Source organism: Haliotis cracherodii, unplaced genomic scaffold, assembly GCF_022045235.1.
Source record: "Haliotis cracherodii isolate W230 unplaced genomic scaffold, xgHalCrac1.p SCAF_8, whole genome shotgun sequence".
Classification (NCBI taxonomy): domain Eukaryota; kingdom Metazoa; phylum Mollusca; class Gastropoda; order Lepetellida; family Haliotidae; genus Haliotis; species Haliotis cracherodii.
In genome coordinates this window covers 25,708,396-25,733,237 of record NW_027266341.1, presented here as the reverse complement: position 1 = coordinate 25,733,237, position 24,842 = coordinate 25,708,396, and the positions used below count along the sequence as shown (strand labels likewise).

At 41.1% G+C, this 24,842-nt stretch overlaps 1 protein-coding gene and 1 pseudogene across 1 annotated transcript in view; one reads left to right on the top strand and one right to left on the bottom strand.

Annotated features, from left to right (window-relative positions):
- On the top strand, positions 1 to 6,790 carry LOC139449953 (fibrinogen C domain-containing protein 1-A-like; annotated as a pseudogene).
- Positions 6,791 to 15,284: 8,494 nt separating this feature from the next.
- The window catches only part of LOC139450346 (proton channel OtopLc-like), a 52,368-nt gene continuing 42,810 nt past the window's right edge, over positions 15,285 to 24,842 (bottom strand). Inside the window, exons 4-9 of the mRNA XM_071232027.1 lie at positions 23,781 to 23,895; positions 22,450 to 22,675; positions 21,298 to 21,458; positions 19,836 to 20,058; positions 18,848 to 18,976; positions 15,285 to 18,001 (exon numbers count right to left, since the gene is read on the bottom strand). Of these exons, the coding sequence (XP_071088128.1) occupies positions 17,223 to 18,001; positions 18,848 to 18,976; positions 19,836 to 20,058; positions 21,298 to 21,458; positions 22,450 to 22,675; positions 23,781 to 23,895 (1,633 nt within the window). The 3' untranslated portion in view covers positions 15,285 to 17,222. The remainder of the gene's footprint in view (positions 18,002 to 18,847; positions 18,977 to 19,835; positions 20,059 to 21,297; positions 21,459 to 22,449; positions 22,676 to 23,780; positions 23,896 to 24,842) is intronic.

Below are 24,842 nucleotides of genomic sequence, written 5' to 3'. Positions count from 1 at the left end.
TTCACATCAAGACTACATCTTTGCGGTGATACCTCCGATATGATTTGGATACTCATTGTTTCCCAATTCTTATTGGGTTTTTCAGCCAATGCAAATATTGTAAAGAAGCATTGTCAACTGATTGAAGAGTACAAGCAATTTCAGACTACCATGGACACATACTTGGCTTCAAGTGACGACATCTGTCAAGGCGAATCTGATAACTACAATGGTGAGTGTTACTTTATGGCGTCCATTTTATAGCTTTGGATTGCATCAATGGTCTAACGGGTAGAGCGTCAGCCAGGAGAGCGGAAAGTTGGTGGTTCGATTCCTTGACCTTATCAAACCAATTTCCAAAGACGTTCAAAGATGGTACTTGTTGTTACCCTGTCTGGTGATGTTAAACCCAATTTCACCTCACTTTAATATCTTCGTCAATAACTTATAAAAATCCGGTTCCAATCACAACAATGTGTGAAATCTATTTCTATTAAATCCAGCTCAAACAGCGGTGTAAAACTATTCACGTTCGATCCTTACTCAGTATTTTAGTGGCTTTAAAATGGGTGTCAATCAACTTTTCCACGAAACCCTAGTATTATCTCTTGAGTGTACTTTTTTGTAAATTTTATGAAAGGGCGACAACGTGAAACTTATATTTATTATATATGTTGCGTTGTCACATTGTCGCCCTGTCAAAACTGTGTGAACGAAAGGGTTACTATGTACGCCAACTCAACATATTAATCATGTCTTCAGTACTCCAGTGGACATCAATCAAGTCCATTCTGAAATAATTAATGTATCATTGGCAATATTGGTTGCTTCCTCAAAATGAACAAGAAAACGCTTGACACGATCCATCAACACGACGGCCAGCTGTGGTCGTCAAATCATACTAAAACTGAAACTGAACACACACTTTCAGGAGAAAAAGAATAATCCTTCAAATGCATTATTCGTTTACTAGTTCCACTTTGATATGTTTCACGACTGTTTTGCCTCATATGCGATTACCTCCCGTTCTTACCAAATTCATAAACTCCGTTGGATCCCCGTAGAATACACGGTAGACTACTCAGGTCACAGGTCTGCCTTTCATCATTGTGACAAATTTACATTTGATAAATTTCTGCTTTCATTAAAAATAAAACTGAATAACTGACAATAAAACGGAAATGTGTAAAACACATATTCCAAAAATATATTATCACACACCATTGTAGACAAAATTTAAAACGAATTGATTTCATAGACATTTTACATTTATATTTGTTTGTTGTTAAACGCCGCACTCAGCAATATTCCAGCCATATGACGGCGGTCTGTAAATAATTGATATCATGAGCATTGCTCCACGCACTTGGGATGACATGCATAAACCAAGTCAGCGAGCCTGACCACCCGATCCCGTTACGACGAGCATGGGTTGCTGAAGAGGGGTAGAATGTCCTAGACAATAAATCATGGATCCCACATGCTGTTAACAGAACTATTACAAACATACCTCGTCACCATGGTAGCCGTTGAAAAATCCAGCGTTTTGAGACAGCAAGAAACAAACTTTATATATTTGTATTTCATTTAAATCCGGTCCCCAGCACATCAAAAATTCAAAAGTCGATGAGGTTTCACAGTTGCCCTAGTCGCCACAGCAAACTACACCGCCATGAGTGAAATCCTTCAGACGTTCATGCAACCTAGGATCGTAAATTCAAATCCCAGATTCGGACCAATAATGTTCCTCGGTTTATCAGCAACATAATCAGGCTTGTTGTTTTCACTAGAGCGGCTAAGTCAAAGACCTGCATCGCTTCGGGATCTCGTCCCACATCAAGCTTACACGCCGTGATATTACGCGATAAGTGTCAGAGTGCAAGTATTTCAAAGGAGTGTATGTGTAGATTAAACTTGGATGGGTGATCTTTGAACACTAGGGTCCACACGAATACATGGTTTCCTGGGGTCATCATTGATTTTCAGTGATCCATTCATATAATTGTCTTTTGCCTTTAAGTCAAATTTGGTTCGTTGGTTGTTCTCTGGCTCTGGCGTTCTGTATTCACATGTGTGCTGGAATTGCTTTGTACAATTGGGTGCTCACTAGTTTCGCCTTCCTGTACAGCTACTGCATTGTAAACATTCCCTCACTCACTCATTCAACGGCTTCGTTTGCATCACCAATCTGAAATTACTTTGTGAAATTAGGCCTTCTCTGGTTTACCTTTCATAGATTCAAAAACAATATTTATCTTCAGATTGCGCACACATTTTGAAGGAGTATCCAAATGCTGGAGATGGTGTGTACAGAATACAACCGTCAGACGAACAAGGCTCGTTCAAAGCGTACTGTGACATGACCCAACATGGGGGCGGATGGCTGGTAAGTGTATTCACTCAACAATTATCTCATTCAGTGTTGCGTGTGCAGATATAAATGCAAATAAAGGGAGTATCCAGAAATGATAAATTTTGTCGGCGATGTGAATGAATAGTTTATCGTCCCAGGAAGGATAGTATGGGGAGTGAAAGAGAAAGCAGTCATCGAAAGTAACCATCCAAGCATCTGTGGTATGATACCATCATTCTCATAATTCCAACACTGTAAAAAATAGTTTAAGCGTAACACGCGGCGAGACAGATCTGTACTACATATTTTGAGGAGTCTGTTTAAATCCTAAACAGAACAAAGGTTATTCTGGTTCTATCTAAACCCATGAAAAGGGCCAAGATCACACTATATATGAATAACATTCCTCACATCTTAACATGTTTTAAATCAAAACAAGAAAATAACCTAAGCAAGTTCAAAATCAAAACATGTTTATAATCTAAACATATTCAGAACTTTATTATTTTCACAAATAAGTAGGAAGTATTCTGAATCGTGGCATTCAGTAGTTATCTCCCTTTAAACAGATACAAAGGAACAAAACAGGAACAAAACCTGTGCCAAATTCATAGGTACTCTCTGCTGAAGGAAGAGTCCATTGTACGATTTCGACAAAATCATGAGCACGTGTCTATGAATGAAATAGTGATGATACCAAGTATTGGCGAAAAGGAGAGTTTATCCTGCCCCGTCGGTAGCACCCGTCACAAACATATGTACAGGTGATAGCATTCTAAGTTCCTGATTTTTTCTGGTTTTCAGTTTGCTATATGTACAGCAACATGAAAAAGTCAGGGATTGTGGAGAGTACGTATTTGAGTTGATATGTTTATATTTGGACGTCCTTGGTGTTGTCTCATCTTATAAAAACTGCAAAACTGCCACACATGACAATCATCCACTTGATATTCTGAACATGTTAGACTCTAAACTCGTTTTGATTATGAATACGTCGAGATTTCATACATTCTGAAATTCTAAACATGTTCAGACCGTTGACTCATTTTGTTACAGCTTATTCAGCGGAGAGTGGATGGGTTTGTGGATTTCTGATGACCAAGAACTTTCGTTTATGTTAAATTGTGTGTGTATGCACTGTGGATTATGTTGACCTAATACTCAGGTAAATATTCTGTTTTTATGTTTTGAGTCAATAAATCATTTTTTGTTACAGGTGATACAGCGGAGAGTGGATGGTTTGGTGGATTTCTACAGGACTTGGTTTGAGTACATGGACGGCTTTGGCAATCTAACTGGGGAGTTCTAGCTGGGTAAGAATGTGTACAATGTCACAATTATGCCAGTTTGAAACTAGTGGCGCAAAGCTGAAGAAAGCTGCTTACTTATTGGCTAATGTCGACTTCCAGTTAGTCATTTCATTGGTCGGTCAAAGTTCGCGAAAGGTCTTTCTGATGTGACCTGTAATGGGATGTCCTTAGCAGGTAGCGAGAACTTGTATCTGATTTTTAATGATATTGTGGTAATCTAGGCATGTGATTAATCGGGTTTTTTTATTTAAAGCATTAATTGTTTATTGTTAAGCAAGTTTATCTGTGCAGCCGTTGTAATATGCAGCTACCAGCCGACTCGTCTCGCATCAAAACACGGGGCTGTGTACTCGCGGGCAGATGACCACGGAGTACGCTGATAACTGTCGGATTAACGAGACTGATTAATGAATGATTTCGGTCATACGCTTGAGAGAAGAAAAATATATACAAATTGATTTATAAGCCCTGCCATAATGGAATATCCTCAACGTATATCATAGGAAATATATTGAACAAAAGGTATCAACGGTATTTATGATTGACAATGGCATTCAAAATTCTTCAGAGGTTTCTCGATCAGATTGCCGACAAAACAAACTATACACTTGAAAATGGATTTAACCAAAAATTTACATTGTTACAAGATTCATTCGTTGTGAGATACTCATTGATATTATGCATGCAATACCGCTTATGATACCTTATCAAATTCAAGTACATCACCATCACATAACATCACACGTATTACCTTACGGTACGTTGGTTTTCGTTAAGCTGGCAGGACGTGGTTACCCTTTTCGAGAACACCTGGTGTCAGCACTGATTTTCTCTGATCCATTCATAAAATTGTCACAGCTATTTTGCCTTTTACGCACAATGGAATCTGTTTGGAAGAATATCCTCTGGCGTTGACGTTTAAAATTTGCTTCCTTTTAACCATCATCAAACAGCCTTGCTCGACAACGGTATAAGGATTCTTTTCTTTACAGTAAACAAAGAAGTTTATTTAAAGCATTTAAAGTTATGATTGTTTAAAGCATTTTGTTTGATTGCAGGTAACGAGAAGATACACCGTCTAACCAGCAAGACAACATACGAACTCCGAGTTGACCTCAAGTTTACAGACGGGGAGACCGGGTATGCCCATTACAACGACTTCCGTCTTGGCAATATGTCGTCCTTCTACACCCTTTCTGTCAGTGGATTCACGGGCAATTCAGGTACATTCTTGTTTTACCTCAAATGGAATTTGTTTCGGCTGATAATCGAGACTGCTTATGGTCTTGCGTTGACGTTTTATATTCTATGAACGCTGTGGTTTTTTCTCTGTGATCTTTACAAGCACTTAAAAGATAAAACTTTCTGACATTTGGTATTCTATTTAGTCCTGCCTCAATGCCAGAAGGTAAACTGTGCAGTCACGGTCATTCTACAATCTTACATGGCCTGGTTATGTGCTAAAGTGACGAAATACCTTAAAATCTCACATGGCCGGGTTATTAGCGTAAGTGAGCTGTCACCTTACAATCTCACATTGTATGGTTATGATCATAAGTGACCAATCACCTTACAATCACACATGGTCCTATTATGTGCATAAGTGAAAAGTCACCTCACAACCTTATAATTAAATTTTCGTTTAAGTGAGTAGTAATTGTCACTAGTTTTTGCATTCATTTCCCAATGGATGTAAACAATAAGACACGCCCACCGCGGCGGACTACTTTTATGACTGCGGAATGTCGGGGAATCCCAATGTTACAGTCGAGGGAATTCCCTTTCTACTCACGTCTATCTTCATGCACAGGACGTTAAGCGAAATTCATGCATATTCGTTGTCCAAACAACTCTTTGAGACAGAAGGCCGAGAAGGAATGACACACCAAATCATGTCACGCCACAGTATGTATCCCTACACCCGGACTGTGACTTGTCATTTTTGTCTGCTTTGATTATATACAACTGCTTTTGGTTAACCTATTGTAGATAAAACATGTTTTCGTTGTCGAATTTAATAATAAGGATTGGCTGTGTACTTTCTTCGGTTCATTGAGGTATGAATCGAAAAACCGATGTGCAAACTGTATGAATCCGCGTATGAATACACAGTCAATCCTTAAATAAATGGGCGATTTATATTTTTAAGTGAGTAGTAATTGTACAACATCACATGGTAAGAATGCATAAATTTATTCACGAACCCCTGACACACTTCCAAAGGGAAGACTATTGGATGTGAAATTCAGCTGTTTTATATTGTATAATATCGCCACTCGTAATTATCTTATTGTTTACAAAACATGATGCAATCAAGTATCATAAATAACTAGCTATACTTATAAATGATTACCTTTAAAAACGATTAGATTCATTTCCTTTCGGCTCATCGGGAATCATCTGTTTACATATTTAAGGTTATATTCCATACGGATCTATATTCCATAAGTTTCACATATATAAATGGTTTTGTTTCAGTTGATAAAATGGGTTATCATAATTCCATGCGCTTCAGTGCTAAAAACCTAGACTTGGACCTACATAAGACACAACACTGTGCTGTGGCGTATCACGGAGCATGGTGGTATAATGACTGTCATCATTCCAATCTCAACGGTATTTACAACGAAACCACAGCAAGAGGAATGAGATGGGGGTCCAGCAAGTTCTGCATCCATACTAGTATGAAAATTCGCCCACAACCCAGACAGGAGGGAGAATAAGTGCATGCGAGGCTCGATGTTGTATCGTTATGATTGTCCTTTAAAGCTTGTGCTGGATTTAGACATTAAAATGGGATTATGCTTACTTGTATTATATCAACTCCAAGGCTAGGTCTTCACGTTCTGGGCCGCCCCCATTGTTTAAACGATGCAGGGTCTGCTTGAAAGCGGAAGGCCGGTGGTTCAATACGCGGGCCGCGTCGTACTAAAAGACGTCAAAAGATTATACCTGTCGCCCAGCCTGGCGCTCGATGTAAAGGGGATAAAACAAAGACTGGTTGGTTTGGAGTCAGTTTGCTGTGTCTGAGCAAGTATCTGTGTTAAACTTCGGCATGGTATCACAGTGGGTTTGCAGAAGGTACGCTGTACATCACTTGCTTGGTAACATTACGTAACGGCACAGGGCCACGGATAGCCATACTATACTGACTATACTGATTACATTAAAAAAATGTAATCAGTACAGTCAGTATAGTATGGCTATCCGTGGCCCTGTGCGTAACTGTGTTAGAACCTATTAATATTCAATTGTAATAAAGAAGTTATCGTATCTTATCCTTACTTAGACATTGTAGTACTTAACTTCTCAAACATCAGAAATATATTCTATATCATTGGTGGAAGTCTCAAAAGAAATTTGGGACACGGGTGGCTCAGTCGTCTAAGGCGCCGAGATTCGCTGTGCAGAATTGCGTCCCTTGACCGCCAGAAACCTATGATTGTGGGTTCGAATCCCGGTTTGCCCCGATTATGTTTGTAGGTTTGTCAGCACCATACCCGTGCTCGTGGGTTTCACCGAAGTGGTAAACGTCTGAGACCTGCATCACTTCGGGCTTTCCTCCCACATTAAGCTGACACGCCGTGATATAACTGTAATACTGTTAAAAGCGGCGTTAAAACCAAACTCACTCACTCACTCATTTGAAACAAATCGAGATAACTACACGAATATAATGTTCATTCCTAGGATTGCTGACATCCTTATATACATGTATACAAACAATAGGGAAAAGTCATTAAAGGGCTGACACATCAACAAAAACATTTGTGTAGCTCTATAAACGAAATGCACTATTTGGGGAAGCTTAATGTCAGCATGGCCAGGAAATGACATGGTAATTCAGTAAAACATTGCAATCGAAGACACACTCTTACTCAAATTAATTACCACATATTCAAAGCACCCTAATTTGGGAAACGGTATTATGTTTGTCATGGAAATATTTAGAAGAGGCACAAGTGGAAACGGAAAATCACCGAGAACCTTATCAGCACTACAATAGAACATTTATAGACATATTAGTTCACATCAAGAGTACATCTTTGCGGCGAGACCTTCAATATGATTTTGATACTCGTTGTTTCCCAATTCGGGGCGGTCGGGTAGCCTTGTGGTTAAAACGTTCGCTCGTCACGCAGAGGACCCGGGTTCGATTCCCGAAATGGGTACATTGTGTGAAGCCCATTTCTGGTGTTCCCCGCCGTGATATTGCTGGAATATTGCAAAAAGCGGCGTAAAACCATACTCACTCACTCACTCACTGTTTCCCAATTCTTATTGAGTTTTCAAACTAATGCAACTATTGAAAAAGACCATTGCCAGCTGATTAAAGAGTACAAGCAATTTCAGATTACCAAGGACACATACTCGGCTTCAAGTGACGGCATCTGTAAAGGCGAATCTGAAAACTACACTGGTGAAGGTTACTTTAGGGCATCCCTTTTTATGTACTCGTAAATATCTTTAAATTTTCAAAATTGTAAGAAATATTAGTTTTTAGAAATAGTTATTTTATAATAATGAACGAATTGTGAGTACATTACAACCGGTAGTGAAATACGACAGTGGATGTTATGACCGCCAACCGTCTTGAAGGACTATAGGGGTAAGATGTGAATTTCAAACTTGACGGTTCTTTTATGTTGTGCGTAAAATCCACGATTTGTCAAACATTCATTCACTCGACGAGGCATACTGCGTAGGATTCTCCCAATGGCGATTTGGATGAGTTGTGACACTCCTCTTGCTGCGCCGGCCAACTTCAGCCAACGTTACCGGCGGCCTCTAACGTTGACCCACACGTCCCCCTATCATGTCCCAGACGTGACCAATGAGGGTAAAGTCTGGGCTTATTGCTGGTCATGGCATTTCAAGGATGTTGTTCTGACTGGAGGTTAGCATTGACGATTCGTGCATGGTCAGCACGGGCGTTGTCGTCAACTCAAAACGTCGACCCACACGCCTTGCAAACGGGTGTCAGTATGCTGTCCCGATAGTACTATCCAGTAACCCTTTCTCGCACAAAATGGAGTGGGGTTCGGTCAGTTATAGTGATGCCACCCCAGACCAAAACCGATCTATCGCCAAATCTGGCATGAGGTCTCAGGTTGACATTGACTTGACATTCATTCCACGTCACCAGACCATTCTTCACGACCTATTAAGGAAGTGAAGTGTGAATGGAGTATCATCCGAACACATGGCACCTGACCAGCCAAGACAGCCCAGTTTCGACGTTGTGTACACCATTGACGTCTGTTTGTGAGGGGCGGCACAACATGTGGCGAGCATAGAGATGAGCTGCGTGTAGATATTTCTAATCGTACTCCAGTTGTCTGGTGAAAGTTTGCAACAATTTTATTCACCGTTTGAGCTCGATGCCGTAGAGCCTGGCTTTCGGATCAATCGATCCTGCACTCTTCTCGTGGACCTGGGGCGAAATCAAGTAAATCACAGACGTATGATAAGCAGAATCAATAACATTGACAGAAATAATGGTCCTCGAAGATCGCTCCCGGTCGTCCGTAAGCTTTGTTTGTTTGTTTGTTTGTTTGTTTGTTTGTTTGTTTGTTTGTTTGTTGTTTAACATGGCACTCAGAAATATTCCAGCTATAAGACAGCGGCCTGTAAATCTTGCCCAAACAATCCAGTTTGGCACCATGAGCATCGATCCACGCAATCTGGATACGATGACATGCATCAACAAAGTCAGCGAGCCTGACCACCCGATCCCGTTAGACGCCTCTTACAAACATAGTCGCCTTTTACGGTAAGCATGGGTTCTGAAGACCATTCTACCCCGGATCTTCACGGGTACCGTACTCAAGCAGTCAGAATACCAGACTGCCTGAATATCTACACAACGTTAACACGTACATTGTACTTGTTCGGGAGTCATTTAACGGTTGCGGATTTTTAAGATATTGGATCGGGTTGAGCACAGAAAGGTAAGGAGAGGCACTGTTATAAGTGAGTGAGTGGCTGAATATTGTTTTACGCCGCTTTTAGCAATATTCATTCAATATCACGGCGAGGGTATCCAGAAATGGGCTTCACACATTGTACCCATGTCGGGAATCGAACCCGGATCTTCGGCGTGACGAGCGAACGCTTTAACCACTAGGCTACGCCAGCGCCCCCGTGGTGTAACAACTCAATTAACCATATAGCAGTATCGGGTGTGACAATATTTGCGTTGATACAGACGAGACAGCGGTGGCGCATCTAGGACACCACTTGGATGAAAGCAGCCTGGAGGATGTTATTTCAAATGTCAACCAAAGAATGGCCCAACTGAGGTGGCGTTACAGGCTGGTTCTGGTCCTGTCGTGGCGTGACGTCGATCCGACACACCCAAGATTTGTTCTGTGGGGGAGAGGTCTGGAGAAACAGCTGGCCACGGCAGTGTTATGCTGCTTCAAAAAGCATATGACAACACGTGCAACGTATGAGAGGGCCATTTTCCTGCTGCAACGTGACGTTACGTCCCTGCATTTACACTTAAGGATTGAAGTTGTATTTGCTGACGTTCATCAGCTGATGAAGACAGTGCCTCACGTGAGCAAATTCCATGATGCGCTTCATGGTAAATTTGCTCACGCGAGGCACTGTCTTCATCAGCTGATGAACGTCAACAAATACAACTTCAATCCTTATATTGACAGATACATAAATCATAACAAAATAATCAATTAAACATCAAACTTATTGAAAGCGGACAATATCAACGCGGAGAGTCGGGACGTCGTGACGTCATCCATCCCAAATATTCCATTTGGAGTGACATCCCTTGCTTTTACAAACGGCAGAAAATGGAGGCTGCCGCAATGCCATTCGCTTGAAATAGAAGTTACGCCCAGTATAGTTAGCGTTGGAATTGGAAAGACATCCAAAACCGGCTCATGCTGAAAATGGATAAATGTTAACGTTCTGTGAACTTTTGGTGTGTGTCATACTACGACTGCTGATGACGGGGATTACCGCTGGAGGCGGCGCGGTTGGATTTACTGAGGAACGATGTGTGGAGCTCGGTGATTTCTTTTAGTAAGTCGAGCATTCTCTGTTATAGCTTCGAATGGACCATAAGGGACATGGAGTCTGTTTTCAATATTTTGATATTTCACTTACTTTTATCTTTACCTTTTGCAAATTAACACGATTTGTCTTACAAATATGTTATAAATCATGTGTCAAGAAGATATTGAATCGCTGAGAAGTGAAACGAAAATGTCAAAAACTAAAAAGAAAATGTCAAAAAAAACCAACGAAAATATCAACAAACTGAAATGAAAATGTCAAAAACTAAAATGAAAATACAGAAAACTGTTTACACCGCGGTGGAAATGTTATCACCGCGGTGGAAATAGTTTTCTGTGGTTTCATTTTAGTTTTTGACATTTTCGCTTTTGTTTTTGGCATTTTCGTTTTGGTTTTTGACATTTCCATTTTAGTTTTTGACATTTTGGCTTCACATTTCAGCGACTCAATAGCTACTTGAAAGTACATTTTCCATGTTTTCGGTTGTTTTTATACATGATTTATCACATGTTTGTAAGACAAATTGTGTTTATTTGCAAAAGGTTACGATAAAAGTAAGTGAAACATCAAAATATTGAAAAACTCCATGTCCCTTAAGGGTCACCGTACACATGATCTGTCTGACTTCAAAGCTTACATCATTCATAGCCTAAACGGATGTCGCTCTCAGTTTTCCCTAATCATTTTAATGTTATTTTTAGACATTGAGGAATTCCCCTAAAGTAGTTATGTATGTCTCCGCGTGATTGACAACGTAATCACGTGACATACTGACGTTCATCGGGAAATGAACGACAGTCAGCTTGGTAGTGTTCACCTGGGCGAGGTCACCCGCTGCTGTCACTATAAACCGTTGAACATGATCTCGAACAATGTCGTCCCGGTAGCGTACACCTTTCAAATGACCGTTAACAATGAAGTTGTGTTCTCCAATGAGTAGTGAAGTTAACGACGCGATTGACGAAAGCGTCGCTTAAAGTTCTCCTGGACGCATGAGGACCCTTGCGCGACCATCAGAGCTATCCAGATCACAAGCTGGACGCATCTGTGAACAGTATACTGTCCCAGTCCACTCATTCCGCACATGCACCAACCGAATATGGTTGTATTTATGACGAAACGTCACACGTGGACGACCGGCCCATGACAAATCATGAGTGTTGCCCTGTTAAAGATAACGTCTCTAAAGAGATAATATTGAACATTAAAATGTCTGCCAACTTCCGTTTGAGACATTTCGGTTTGCAGCAAACCCACGGCGCATAGACGTCTCAACAAGCCTAGGCATTGCGTAAGCGTTATTTTCAGTTAAACAAAATTCTTTTTATGAGCACCTGAGCCAAACAACATTTTGTGTTGTTCACATTCAAAAAACACGTGTGTGAGTACCATGGTCCCAACCAACACACATTAGTATGCACGTGCAAATAACGACTTTAAAATCGAGATGTCTTCAGAAATATATACTGAAATTTGATAATGAAATTTTATGTGAAGCACATTTACATTTTTCCGTTAGGAAATATTTGAACAAGGTTCGTAACTCAAAAACTGCCTCGTGTAATAAGTCCCTGACCTTTTTATGTGCAAGTTTGTGACACTCTCTCCGAATGAGGGAGATGGTTTGTACACGATACAACCGCCAGACGAACAAGTCTCGTTCAGTGAGTTAAAATTTAACGTCGCATCGGCATTATATCAGCCAGAAAGCAAACAAGGCTCGTTCAAAGCGTACTGTGACATGACCTAATATAGAGTGGCTGGCTGGTGAGTAAACAACTTCATTACATGGTCATCGACAGGAAGACCAGAAAACAAAGAGTGTTTAAAGGAGTTATGAGTTAGTCGGCAGTGTGAACGGATGTTTTCTCGTCCCGAGACTTAAGTTTGGGGATTGATTGAGTAGATGTTCTTGAAATCTGCTGTTAACAATGTGCCAACTGTATCACAGCGGCTAGTCCTGCACCATGACCGTGGAATATATTTATTTTATGAAAAAATAATAATCTAGAAATGCATACAAAAGCAAGTCTAGCCAGCTCAAGCTAGCTCTATTCCACATCAGCATAGGGAATTTTTAATTATTTTTAGAGTCAAGAAGGATCTTGTGTAATATAAGATTTCAGAGACTAAATGTTAGTCTACACAGCGGCCTGTAAATCATTGTGTCAGGACCGAGCAAACCTTGGATTGAAAGTAACCATCCATGCTGTTGGAGAATGTCCTATATTCCAGGCGTGACAGTGTCTGACGCATCCGCAATTAAGTCCGCTCTTGTGACAAAGATGTGCTTCTTGGGACTTTGATAACTGGGAATCCCAATAAGGGAGAACTTGTATGGTGGATTTTGTTATCCTCGTTATCCTAATTACAGGTCGATGCTTTATCAACTGAAGGCTGGTGATATTCAATGAGTGAGTGAGTGAGTTGGGTATAACGCCGCTTTTAACAGTATTCCAGTTATATCACGGCGTGTCAAGCTTAATGTAGGAGGAAGTGATGCAGGTCTCAGACGTTTACCACTTCGGGCTTTCCTCCCACATTAAGCTGACACGCTGTGATATAACTAGAATACTGTTAAAAGCGGCGTTAAACCCTACTCACTCACTCAAATCGCAATACTACTTCTTTAACAGATCAACGTGGTACTGATTTTGTTTTATCACTCATACACAGTACATATTGATAGTATCTTTATTGTTTATACATGTACTGGGGAAAGTACTTCGTTTGAACTCCGAGTTGACCTCACGTTTACAGACGGGGAAACTGTCTATGCCCATTACAACAACTTCCGACTTCGCAATATGTCGTCCTTCTACACCCTTTCTGTCAGTGGCAATTCAGGAAAATGGACGCTGTTTTTCCCGCTGTGATGTGTTCAAGCAGTTCGCTCGTTAGTCGGTCGGGCGGGCGGTTATGACATGTCCTTAAGTGTGAACACAAACTAATACCTTACCAGATCAGAACACCATCTTAGGTGTGTATTCCATCTAATACATACACCAGGGCCCACTTGCACAAAGCGATCTTAGCGCAAAGACTATCGTAAGCCTATGTCAAAGTATGGGAGTTACGATCATCAGAACTCTATCTCAGATGTGTCTTGAATCTTATACCCCACCTATTCCCAACAAGTCCTTTGGTGTGTATCCAGTCATCTAATGTTCCACATTCCGGATGTCGTAGATCCCTGGGCTTTCTCCAGCGTTCAGCTGAAACGGGGTGATATACCTTACAAACTGTTTAAATGGGCGTGAAAGCCAACTCACTCACATACCCATCAGTTCGTATGCCTTACACTCGTGGGACAAAACCACTTCGTGGCAAACCTTCAGCAAAACTGGTCTCCAGAAGAACATTGGAAGGTCTCCCGGGATATATAGATATAATGTTTATATTTCATACTCTCCGTTGTGTTTTATTTCTTAAACTGTCGGGCGATCGGGTAGCCTTGTGGTTAAAGCGTTCGCTCGTCACGCCGAAGACCCGGGTTCGATTCCCGACATGGGTAGTATGTGTGAAGCCCATTTCTGGTGTCCCACGCGGTGATATTGCTGGAATACAGCTCAAGGCGGCGTAAAACCATACTCACTCACTCACCCTACCAACCACTAGTTTATGGCGTTAAAATCAAAATCCAATCAGATCCAACCGTGACTTTTAGAAATTTTAAAGAAAATCACATCACAAAAAAAAAAAAGGCAAAGTCTGTCCCATTAGTTCGCAAAGGTTATAGCCTCCATTCTCTGGGAAGCCGAGGGTGTCATCATGGTAGACTATCTTCCAAAAGGACAGACAGTAAAGGGAGCATATTATGTTTCACTTTTGAGGCAAATACGGGATGAAATTAAAACGAAGACATGGGAAACTGAGAAAAGGTGTGCTCTTTGATCAGGATATTTTCGCCAAAGCACAAATCAAGTCATTTCCATTGTCATTGGCTTTGAACTCCTTTCGCATTCACCTTATTCTCTTGATCTGGCTCCGTCAGACTTCTGTTCCCAAACATGAAGAAAGCTTTAGATGGAACCTATTTCGACTAGAACGGTGACGTCATAGCATCGATGGAGACGTTTTTGACAGCCAAGAGAAGGACTTCTACAAAATTGAGATGAAACACACACACACATCAAATTATCATTATTTATCATTCGAATCTGCTTATCTTAAATCTTTAAGGCATGGAAAATAGTAAAGACAACCATAAACACAAACATATCGAACATAATTTTAATGAACATCTCATAATATGATACAAAGTAGACATGTTGGAGAAGGTACTCCCAGAAATACTGACCCCGGAGAACTGCTCCCATCCCCACACACTTTTCAGAATAAACATCGACACAGAACATGTTCTTGAATTCCGAAGACCATTATGGTCAAACAATGCTTTGTGTTTTGATACTTCTAATGACTGAACAGTTACAGAACAAAGAACTGTTCCTGTAACTTCGGAACCAACATGAAGACCCAATGTTATAATAAGCTTATGCCTGTACATTAGGTTCTTACATTTTAACTGTTACATTAGTTCGCTCAGATACTTGCCTACATTGTGTGTGTGTGTGAGGGGAGAGAAGAGGGGGGGGGGGGGGGGGGGGGGGGCAGTCTCCCGGTGGCAATCTTTCTGGGACATGGGGAAGGAACACTTGCCCTAGATTTGTTGGATATATCAATGTACATTCGGCCCATATACAAGATCATAAGATCACGCTAACTACGAAGCTGGTCCATATATTTTGAAAATGATTCACATGAAGCTTCGATATGTCTTCAATATGTGAATACTTGCCTATCGAAATTATTAATATCAATTTTCACAAGATGACCAGAAGATAAAATATAATAACCATCCAAGATGGCAGACACATATGCATGCTATTACTGTATTATATTGTTTGTTGTTTAACATGTTTAACGCCGCACTCAGCAATATTGCAGCTATATGACGGCGGTCTGTAAATGATCCAGTCTGGACCAGACAATCCAGTGATTGTCATCATGAGCATCGATCCACGCAATTGGGATACGATGACATGCTCCAACCAAGTCAGTGAGCCTGACCACCCGATCCCGTTAGTCGCCTCTTACGACAAGCACAGACATTGAGCGCTTAAAATTTAAGAATTTGCATTTTTCCAACCAGATCGACTGATCATAATAGCTGAATGCCAAATAAACTTAAAAACACATTGAGCAGCACTATTTGTCTTTAGTGATTCACGGTTTCGGTTTCGAACGCTGATTCAATCCCTGTACATTTCATTCGAATCTTAAAAGCTGTATCAAGTTCGTCAGTTCAACAATTTCAGGAGGTAGAAAAAACTCCTTTGTCAATCTTCAGTCAAATGTATCTGTGGTTATCATTGCCATGTCCATTGTTATGTTCATTTTCATGCTCATGGCAGGACCCGATGTGGTTTTCTTTTTTACATTCAACTGGTTCACGGATTTCCCAATATCATATGACCGGGTGTCGAAACACCTAAAGGGATCTTGTATAAGTATTGTTGATTGGTGACATAACATAATTCAAGTCAAATGCTTATTTACCTTCCCCTACTTTCAAATTTCCTAAAATTAGTTTTAAGAAAGCATATTATTAAAACATTTAGTCGACGGTTTCGTAAACTAATCAAAATGCACTTTGCTTGTCATGTTAGCGTCACCATCCACGATTGTTCAGTATATTATGTGTCCATTTTATTATTTGCACTGGATAAGCGAGGATGGAACACCAAATGTTGAGTTTTGAATTCAAAGCCATCTGTCAATCTACAGTGATGTGGTAGAAGGTTGTTAGATCAGTTTATTGTAAATCCTGTTCGCAAAGAGTTTCACAATGTAACTTCCTCCTCGGATCTCGCATACTAGCAAGAGTTGCTTCCCTTGAACCGTTTAGTCTTTTCCGCCGCTTCACACATTTTTGAAATGCCTGTCTTTCATGCCACCAGTTCTCTACATTTCTCTTTGCATTTAATTTATATCAGTATAGCTCTGATTACGGATCTCCAACGAAAATCCATTCGATTCATCTTGTACATGGAGCCTGTCTATATTATGCTGCCATCACATGTATCCATAGATTGTAAATAGGTAATGCTAATGTGGATGAAAACAGGTAAGGATACGTTTTACCAGAATCCACAATTGGATTAAGGCCGCATCACCACTGTTCTTGATAGTTCTCCTCCATTGCAGGAGGTTGTAAGGTTGACCTCTTTAATCCGATTGTTGATAGTTGTCCGGATGAACGGGGTTTTGGACATATGAAACATGGCATTTGATTGGCTAAACAAGTTGTTTTTTCCAGTAACAGGGTATGACACATGCTTGAAGTGGGTAAGAAACCAGATCTGCCCGACACTGCTATACGCCATTACAGTGACTAATAAAATTATCATTTCATTGTAAGCACATTTCGATTAATTGAGGTAAGGTATTTCTTGAGGTAACACTGTGATAAGCTTGCCTTATGATCCAGTTTTATAAATTACCCAAGTGTCATGATGATCATATTTATCTCCCTTTGTTCAAGCACGTTTCCGCTTCCAAGCATGTTTCCATATGTTTGATAAACACACCGTCGAATGAAAACGATAAAAGATAGCTAACGGGCTCGATATATGTGTGAAGATATTCCATGGCAACACTCCAAAAAAGTCAATTTGAATAGGGTTAGCTTCTGATTGCTGGACTTCAAATGTGTTTATGCCCCACAGAGCAATATTTGAGACCAGCAAAAACGTAACAAATTCCCTCCCTGGTTTCCGTCTCTCGTGGTCTTTGACATATGCATACCTCCTTAGAGCGTTCATGATAAACACAGTCTGTACGGTAGCTTGAAACATGCGCAGAACGCTGGAAATAATGATAAGGAGGCTCTGCGCTTGCGCGGAAATGAAGGCTGCTGAGATTATGCTGAATAGAGAAAACGTGTAGATTCCAAGCAGAGATATGAGAATAAGAGATTCTTCCAAATCCAGAGATTTCTCGAGTCGGAATCGGAGACCCTGCATCTTGTAGAATGCTAAAATTACAGCCAACGAGGTGAGTATGTAGATGACGATTTCTGAGAGATGCTCAACCATAATAGCTGCTTCGTTTCGCTCGTGAGAGCCAATCAGAACGAAGAACGTTATGACGGAAATGACGACAGCTACCAATACGAGGATGCCAAGGAATAAGCCTCGACTTGAGCCTGTACAGTCGAGGCTAAGGCGTTGAGCCTTGGCCTTAGCCTCCCTCTGTTCTTCCTGTTCTCGATTGATCCCCCGTTTGCCGATGTTTCGCCACATGACGAACAGAATACCTGAAAATAAATCCAAAATTCAATTCACGGAATATAACTGAACTTAACACTTGACAATTTAAATCATCGTTTTCATTCTTTTCTGATTGACCACGGGTCGTTTAAATTTGTTTAAATAGATTCAAATGTTGAATGTCCATGGTTTGTGGTACACGCTGCTTTTACACACTAACGTCTCTTAGCAATGCACGGATCCGCTTGTCGTGTGTTCGAATCCAAGATCCGACATTCAAAATGAACATTGGTCTGTCAGAATTATATCCGTTGATTACAATAATGTGGTAAATGTCTACGACCTGATTCACTTTCTAATTTCCTCCCATAGTAAAATGACAAGCCGCCGTCATAGGTAAGTTAGGGACAGACCACTTGATTTGAAGGGATGGGGGATTTTATCGAAAAAATTAAATTGTCCCCAAAATTCTTTTTAAAATTAATTATGCGCCAGAGTGTTGAAAAGAAATTGGATGCCACAAGAATTACAATTTTTGAAAGGTGTTTTTCTTTTTAAAAAATCAGGCTCACTGTTTTAAATCCAGAAATATCTGGTTTTGTGGGTGAAGCTGAAAACAATATCTAATCTCGATACAAAATCAGACCTACATACGAGGAATTCTATATAACACCACTGACAAACATCAGTATTTTTTCTGTATTATTGAACCAAATGAGGGATAGCTGTGTATTACTCGCCTTCATGACACCAATGGTAAAATGAAAACACTTCACATTCGGGTTGGGCAAGAAATCGCTTAGTAATCCCTTCGTTACAGAAACAACAAATGAGAAGGCAAATGCAACCTTAATTTCAAATATAGAATACCCCATGCACTAATTCGACTGTACCTGCGCAGATTAGACTGTATTCAATACTGCATGGGTAGAGATAAGGTCCCGACCTCTCCACTACATTCTTCATCAGACTCTCCTGGTGGCAGTGTCGTCCCGGCGACGGCGTAGTTGTCGTTGTAAATGCTGCGAACAACCAAGAAAGGAAGACGTAAGAAGAAATTATTTTCTTCATATCTTGAATGTACTTTAATTTCGTAAAAGAAATAGTTGAAAGGTTCAAGACATCACCAAATAGTTGATATTACTCACAAGGTGATGGAAACAAAAATATCTTGCTGATGAAATTTGCTCGAACCACTGATATGTTGTGGAGTTCATGAAGGTTCACCTAACTACTGATCCTGTGGAGTTGTTCATGAAGGTTCACCTAACTACTGATCCTGTGGAGTTGTTCATGAAGGTTCACCTAACTACTGATCCTGTGGAGTTGTTACTGAAGGTTCACCTAACTTCTGATCCTGTGGAGTTGTTCATGAAGGTTCACCTAACTACTGATCCTGTGGAGTTGTTCATGAAGGTTCACCTAACTACTGATCTTGTGGAGTTGTTCATGAAGGTACCTCGAACCAGTGGTCTAGTGGTAAAGCGGAGGATTTGGGCTTCGATCTCCGGTCGCGTCATACCAAAATACGTTGAAAGATGGTACTTGTTGTTACCCTGTCTCGCGCTCGGCATTAAGGGGCTAAAATAAGGACTGGTCAGCTCGGAGTCAGTATACTGTGTCTGAGTGGGGTATTCTTGTTCAACTGCCGCATGGTATCTCAGTGGGCTGACACTATGAAATCGACATCAGTCTGGACTAGTACACGCAGCCACGAAAACACACACACGTGCATGCACGTCGCTGTAGCGAAGATCTTGGACGCGACGTTAACCCCATGTCACCTCATCTCCTCAAACCACTGATATTGTTGTGGAGTTGCTAATGAAGGCCCCTCGAGCCAAGTAACTGGTAAAATAGTGGCAAATAAAAGTTACGTACCTGGTTGAGGAGTTGCTATTGTGCTGGACCTGTTCGCCGAGTGGACCCTGACGGAGATGTTCCTGATGATGAGAGGCCCCTGTCCCAGCCTCATCTCGCTGACATGCTGCTGCAGCTCCACCAATGTCTCCTCCACTATGTTCTCCACCCAAACACATATGTTCGTGGCAACCAGGTGCATCACGCCAAAACGCGACAGAATCTTGAAACGCTGGATGCATATCTGAAACGCGACAATAGTATTTAATGTTGATTTGGCCATTATGAGACCAAAGTAATTGTTTAAATAAGTCTTCTAATCTTTTTTTAAACAACGACAGAAAAAATGAAATATCTCCAGCATCTTGACTGCCGGGATTCAACCCACTACGATAGATTTCTGGCGTGCCCAAGAAATGCAAGTCTGCACAGCGAATTCCGCCTTCTTCACACTGGGCCACACCTTCTCCAGGAAGTGAGTGAGTAAATGGTGTTTAGCGCCAATGTCTGTTATATTCCAGCATGGATTCTAATAAACACAAGGAGGAGTCAAAGGTTAAACCCCAAGGCAACCCCACCGCCACGGTATTTGACCTTCTTTGTTCGTTGTTTAACGCCGCACTCAGCAAAAGTAAAGCTGTACGACGGCGGTCTGTTAATATTTTGGTCTGGACCAGATAATATCGTGCGCATCGACACAAGCAATTGGGATACGATGATTTGCATAAAAACTCACTCTACCCCGTACCTTCAGGGATCCGGCATATGAGGACAATTTAGAGCATTATATATGGAGGTATATGATTCACCTGAGATTTTGCATCACTACACCAATTAACAATTCAGTTGCAGTTCATCACCGTCGTCACAGTCGTTGTAACCACCCGATCCTTAGTCGCCGAGTGTAAAGGCCAGCATCACTTGATTGTCTGGTCTGTTTACATGCCTGTCACATGGCACTGCTGCTGTGCGGCGTCAGGCAGCAAACACTTTTTTATGCAGTGGTACGTGCTACGACAGGGCAGACAATGCGTACCCTTTTCGAACAACTGTTGTCACCATTGATTTTCAGTTATCCATTCATATAATCTTCACTGCTATTTGCCTTTAACGCCCATTGAAATCTGTTTACTATTCAAGACTGGTTATTCTATGGTGTTGGCGTCTTCTATTTACCTGTTTGTTTGTTTGTTTGTTTGTTTGTTTGTTTGTTGTTTAACGCCGCACTCAGCAATATTCCAGCTAAATGACGGCGGTCTGTAAATAATCGAGTCTGGACTAGACAATCCAGTGATTGACATCATGAGCATCCATCCACGCAATTGGGATACGATGACATGCTTCAACAAAGTCATCGAGCCTGGCCACCCGATCCCGTTAGTAGCCTCTTATGACAAGCATAGTCGCCTTTTACGTTACCTGTAAGTCACAATGGACATGCGGTATACGCCAGGTCGCGCTCACAACAGGGGTGTGGTCCTACCTTGGAGTTGAGGAAGACGAAGTACAGCTGTGAGAAGGTGAAGACGAGGTGGATGATGGGACAGATGCCATGGACGATATCCCGACAGCTGGACATGACGTCACTCTCGAAGAAATCGCCGAACTGTAGACCACTCTTTATCATACTACCGATGCCGAACCCTGAAGGAAGTATTTAATATATGTGACCAACCATGAGACAAAGGACCTTATGGGTGAAAGATCATATTTTCACTTTTCATCATATTTCAAAACTACAGTATCTTCAAAACACAAAAAGGTAGGTGTCATATTATCATCACGTGACTGATCCAATACCAATAATAACATTAAACTGAATAGAATATGCACATTAACCAATATCCATTTGTAGAAGTCAAACGTTGAGATATGGTGTACGGTGCGTGAGCCGGTCTTATTACTGTTGGGCATACGAGAACAGGATTAAACGCCACTTTGAACAGTATTACAATTACATCACGAAGAGTCAGCTTAATTTGGGATGTAAAGCAGAATTAATGATGCCACGAGCACCAGTATGGTTCAGTGAATCAAGCACCATAATCAGAGACAATCTGAGATTCAAATCCATGATCATAGGATTCTGGCATGTCCAAGGGACGCGAAACTGAATAACAATGCTGACTGGGCCAGGTGTGCTTACTGAATAATTTTTCATTTGGGTGAATCCCCCTTTTAAGAGGATTATGACATGGTTGGTCCGGAGATGAATTACTAGCGAGATGCCTATCATTAAACCTAGCTCACTCAATCACTCACTCATCCACCCACAACCTCACTCAAATACTCAAACACCCATACAGTCACTCACCTACAAACCCAATCACCCACTCCCTCGCCCACTCACTCGTCCACTCACTCGCTTTCTCACTCACTCGTCCACTCACTCGCCTACTCACTCACTCACTCGTCTACTCACTCACCCACTCACTGCCTACTCACTCACTCGTCCACTCACTCGCCTACTCATTCACTCACCAACTCACTCACTCAACCACACACTCACCCACACACTCACCAGCCTATTCACTCACTCACCCACTCACTCGCCTACCCACTCACTTGCCCACTCACTCACTCGCCCAATCACTTACTCGCCTACTCACTCACTCATCCACTCAGTCGTACATACCGACTGCACCAAGTCTGAGGTAGAAGCTGCCAGTGTGTGAGTGTGCTGCATCAGAGAAGGTGAATCTGTTCTTGAAGTCCTTGTCCTGCAGTGCCGCTATGAGAGGATCCCGACGTCGTCTCTTCTTACACGGGCACCTGCAGCTGCATCTGTGGGTTCTCAGGACGAAGATATACATGAAGAAGAGGAAGAGGACGCTGACGGCGTACAGGTAGATGTAGAAGCCCTGAAGAGAAGGTGCAAAGGATGATGACGCACAGTTCAAGGTAGCCTGGGTAGAGTTCACCAATATTAATAGAATGGAGATGGAGTACACTTGGTAATCGAGGGAGGGTGAACGTGGGTGAATACATTTCAGGAAAAAATAAGTGAGGTGAGATGAAATGGAATTTAAATTCAAGATTATTGAAATTATTTTGCGTGTTATGTGTATGTGTGTGTGGCGGCTGCATCGTGCTAGCCAACTGAGATACCAGGTCGCAGTTTAACATGAACATCCCACTCAGAATCAGTATACTGACTTTGAGCAGACCAGTCCTTGTATTACCCTCCTGAAGCAGAGCGCCAGGCAGGGTAACAACAAATACCACGTTTAAATGTATTTTTGTATAATGCGGCCGGGGATCGAACCACTGACCTTCCGCTCTACCCACTAGACCACGGAGGTGGTCGATGAAAAAAATGATATAACAATATATGGAAATATATGGACTTGAAAGTTGTACTTTCTACTTCGTTCTTGACGAAGAGAATGCTGACCATGACTTTCATTGGTGGAAGAGTGAGTGAGTGAGTGAGTATGGTTTAACATCGCTTTCAGCAATATTCAAGCAATATCACGGCGGGGGACACCAGAAATGGGCTTCACACATTGTACCCATGTCAGGAATCGAACCCTGGTCTTCGGCGTGACGAGCGAACGCTTTAACCTCTAGGCTACCCGACCGGGAGGAAAGTCTTTTCTGGACGTATGGGAGTCTGCACACCGACATGATGGGTACATGATGGGTCAATTGGAAGCCCAGCAAATATGATTCAAACATTATGATATATTTCATTGTAGCATATCGTGACTATCCCAATTAATTAGAGACACACTCTTGATCTTAACCGTAGAGCATAGTCCCACATTAACGCTCAGATCGTTTTGTGAAACAGGTGCCTTGTCACAGGTGATGTGTGTCTTCCATTAAGTCGCCTGTTCAAGTGCTATTGAAACGGAATAGTCTGGAAATAGATACTATCACCCGCAAGGTAACAAGTATCTCACACCATCTTACGGGACCAAGGAACATACACGAACACCGTGTGCGCTGTGACCATGATTTTACCTGAAACAGATAGGCCCGAGGTTCAGTGGTGAAAGTCTCCGAGATCGGTATGACAAAACCGAGCACAATCACAAACATGGCATACAGGGCGCTGAGGTTGACGAACAGGCTGTCACTGCAACACAAAGAGAGTTCACATTAAACCTGCACATTGAAAGGAATCTATGTATTTCAACCGTTGTAGTTCAGATGCATTGTATATTTAGTATAATAAGGCCATGGGGAACCCATGTCAATCAGAAACCTATTTTAAAAATTGCATATCCCCAGGCTTGGACTACGTTACTTTCTTTTGGCAGAAAACGCGTTAGAAACAATCCCGATATAGTTTAGACAGAGATCTTCGATTGAGAGCCGGACAATGTTTTCAAAAAAGCTCCAAAACTGATTTTGTTTTATTGAATAAAATCAAAAACATATTGACCGGCCTGAAGAAAACCGTTTACTAGACGGGTTTTAAATGACCCGCACAATGGATAGAAACACTGTTTAGCCACACTTTACTAAATATATAAAGCTTGAGTTATATACACCAAACTGAACACCAAATATGCACTTCTAGTTTTATGACATTAAAATAATCAGACATTAAATTCCGATACACCAGTATTCCAAAATGGTATACAACCTTTGGTTCGATTTACTTAACACAGTAACAATACTTTGGTATATTATTACAAGATTCTAGTACACGCTATCTGTTCTACTAATCAATTCCCTTTAATCTAAATCCGTATTGTCAAAATGCAAATAGTGTTCCTTTTCCAATTACGTAAAACCTCCGTAGCCCGAACTCAATTTACGCAATACAACATGATGAATACGAATATGAATACATATTCTGAATGCCTATCAAAGACTTATACAACATGGTGGATACGAATATGAATACATATTTTATTAATGCCTATCAAAGACTTATACAACATGATGGATACGAATAAGAATACATATTCTGAATGCCTATCAAAGACTTTAATACAACATTATGGAAACGAATATGAATACATATTTTAAATGCCTATTAAAGGTTAATACAACATGTTGGATACGAATATGAAT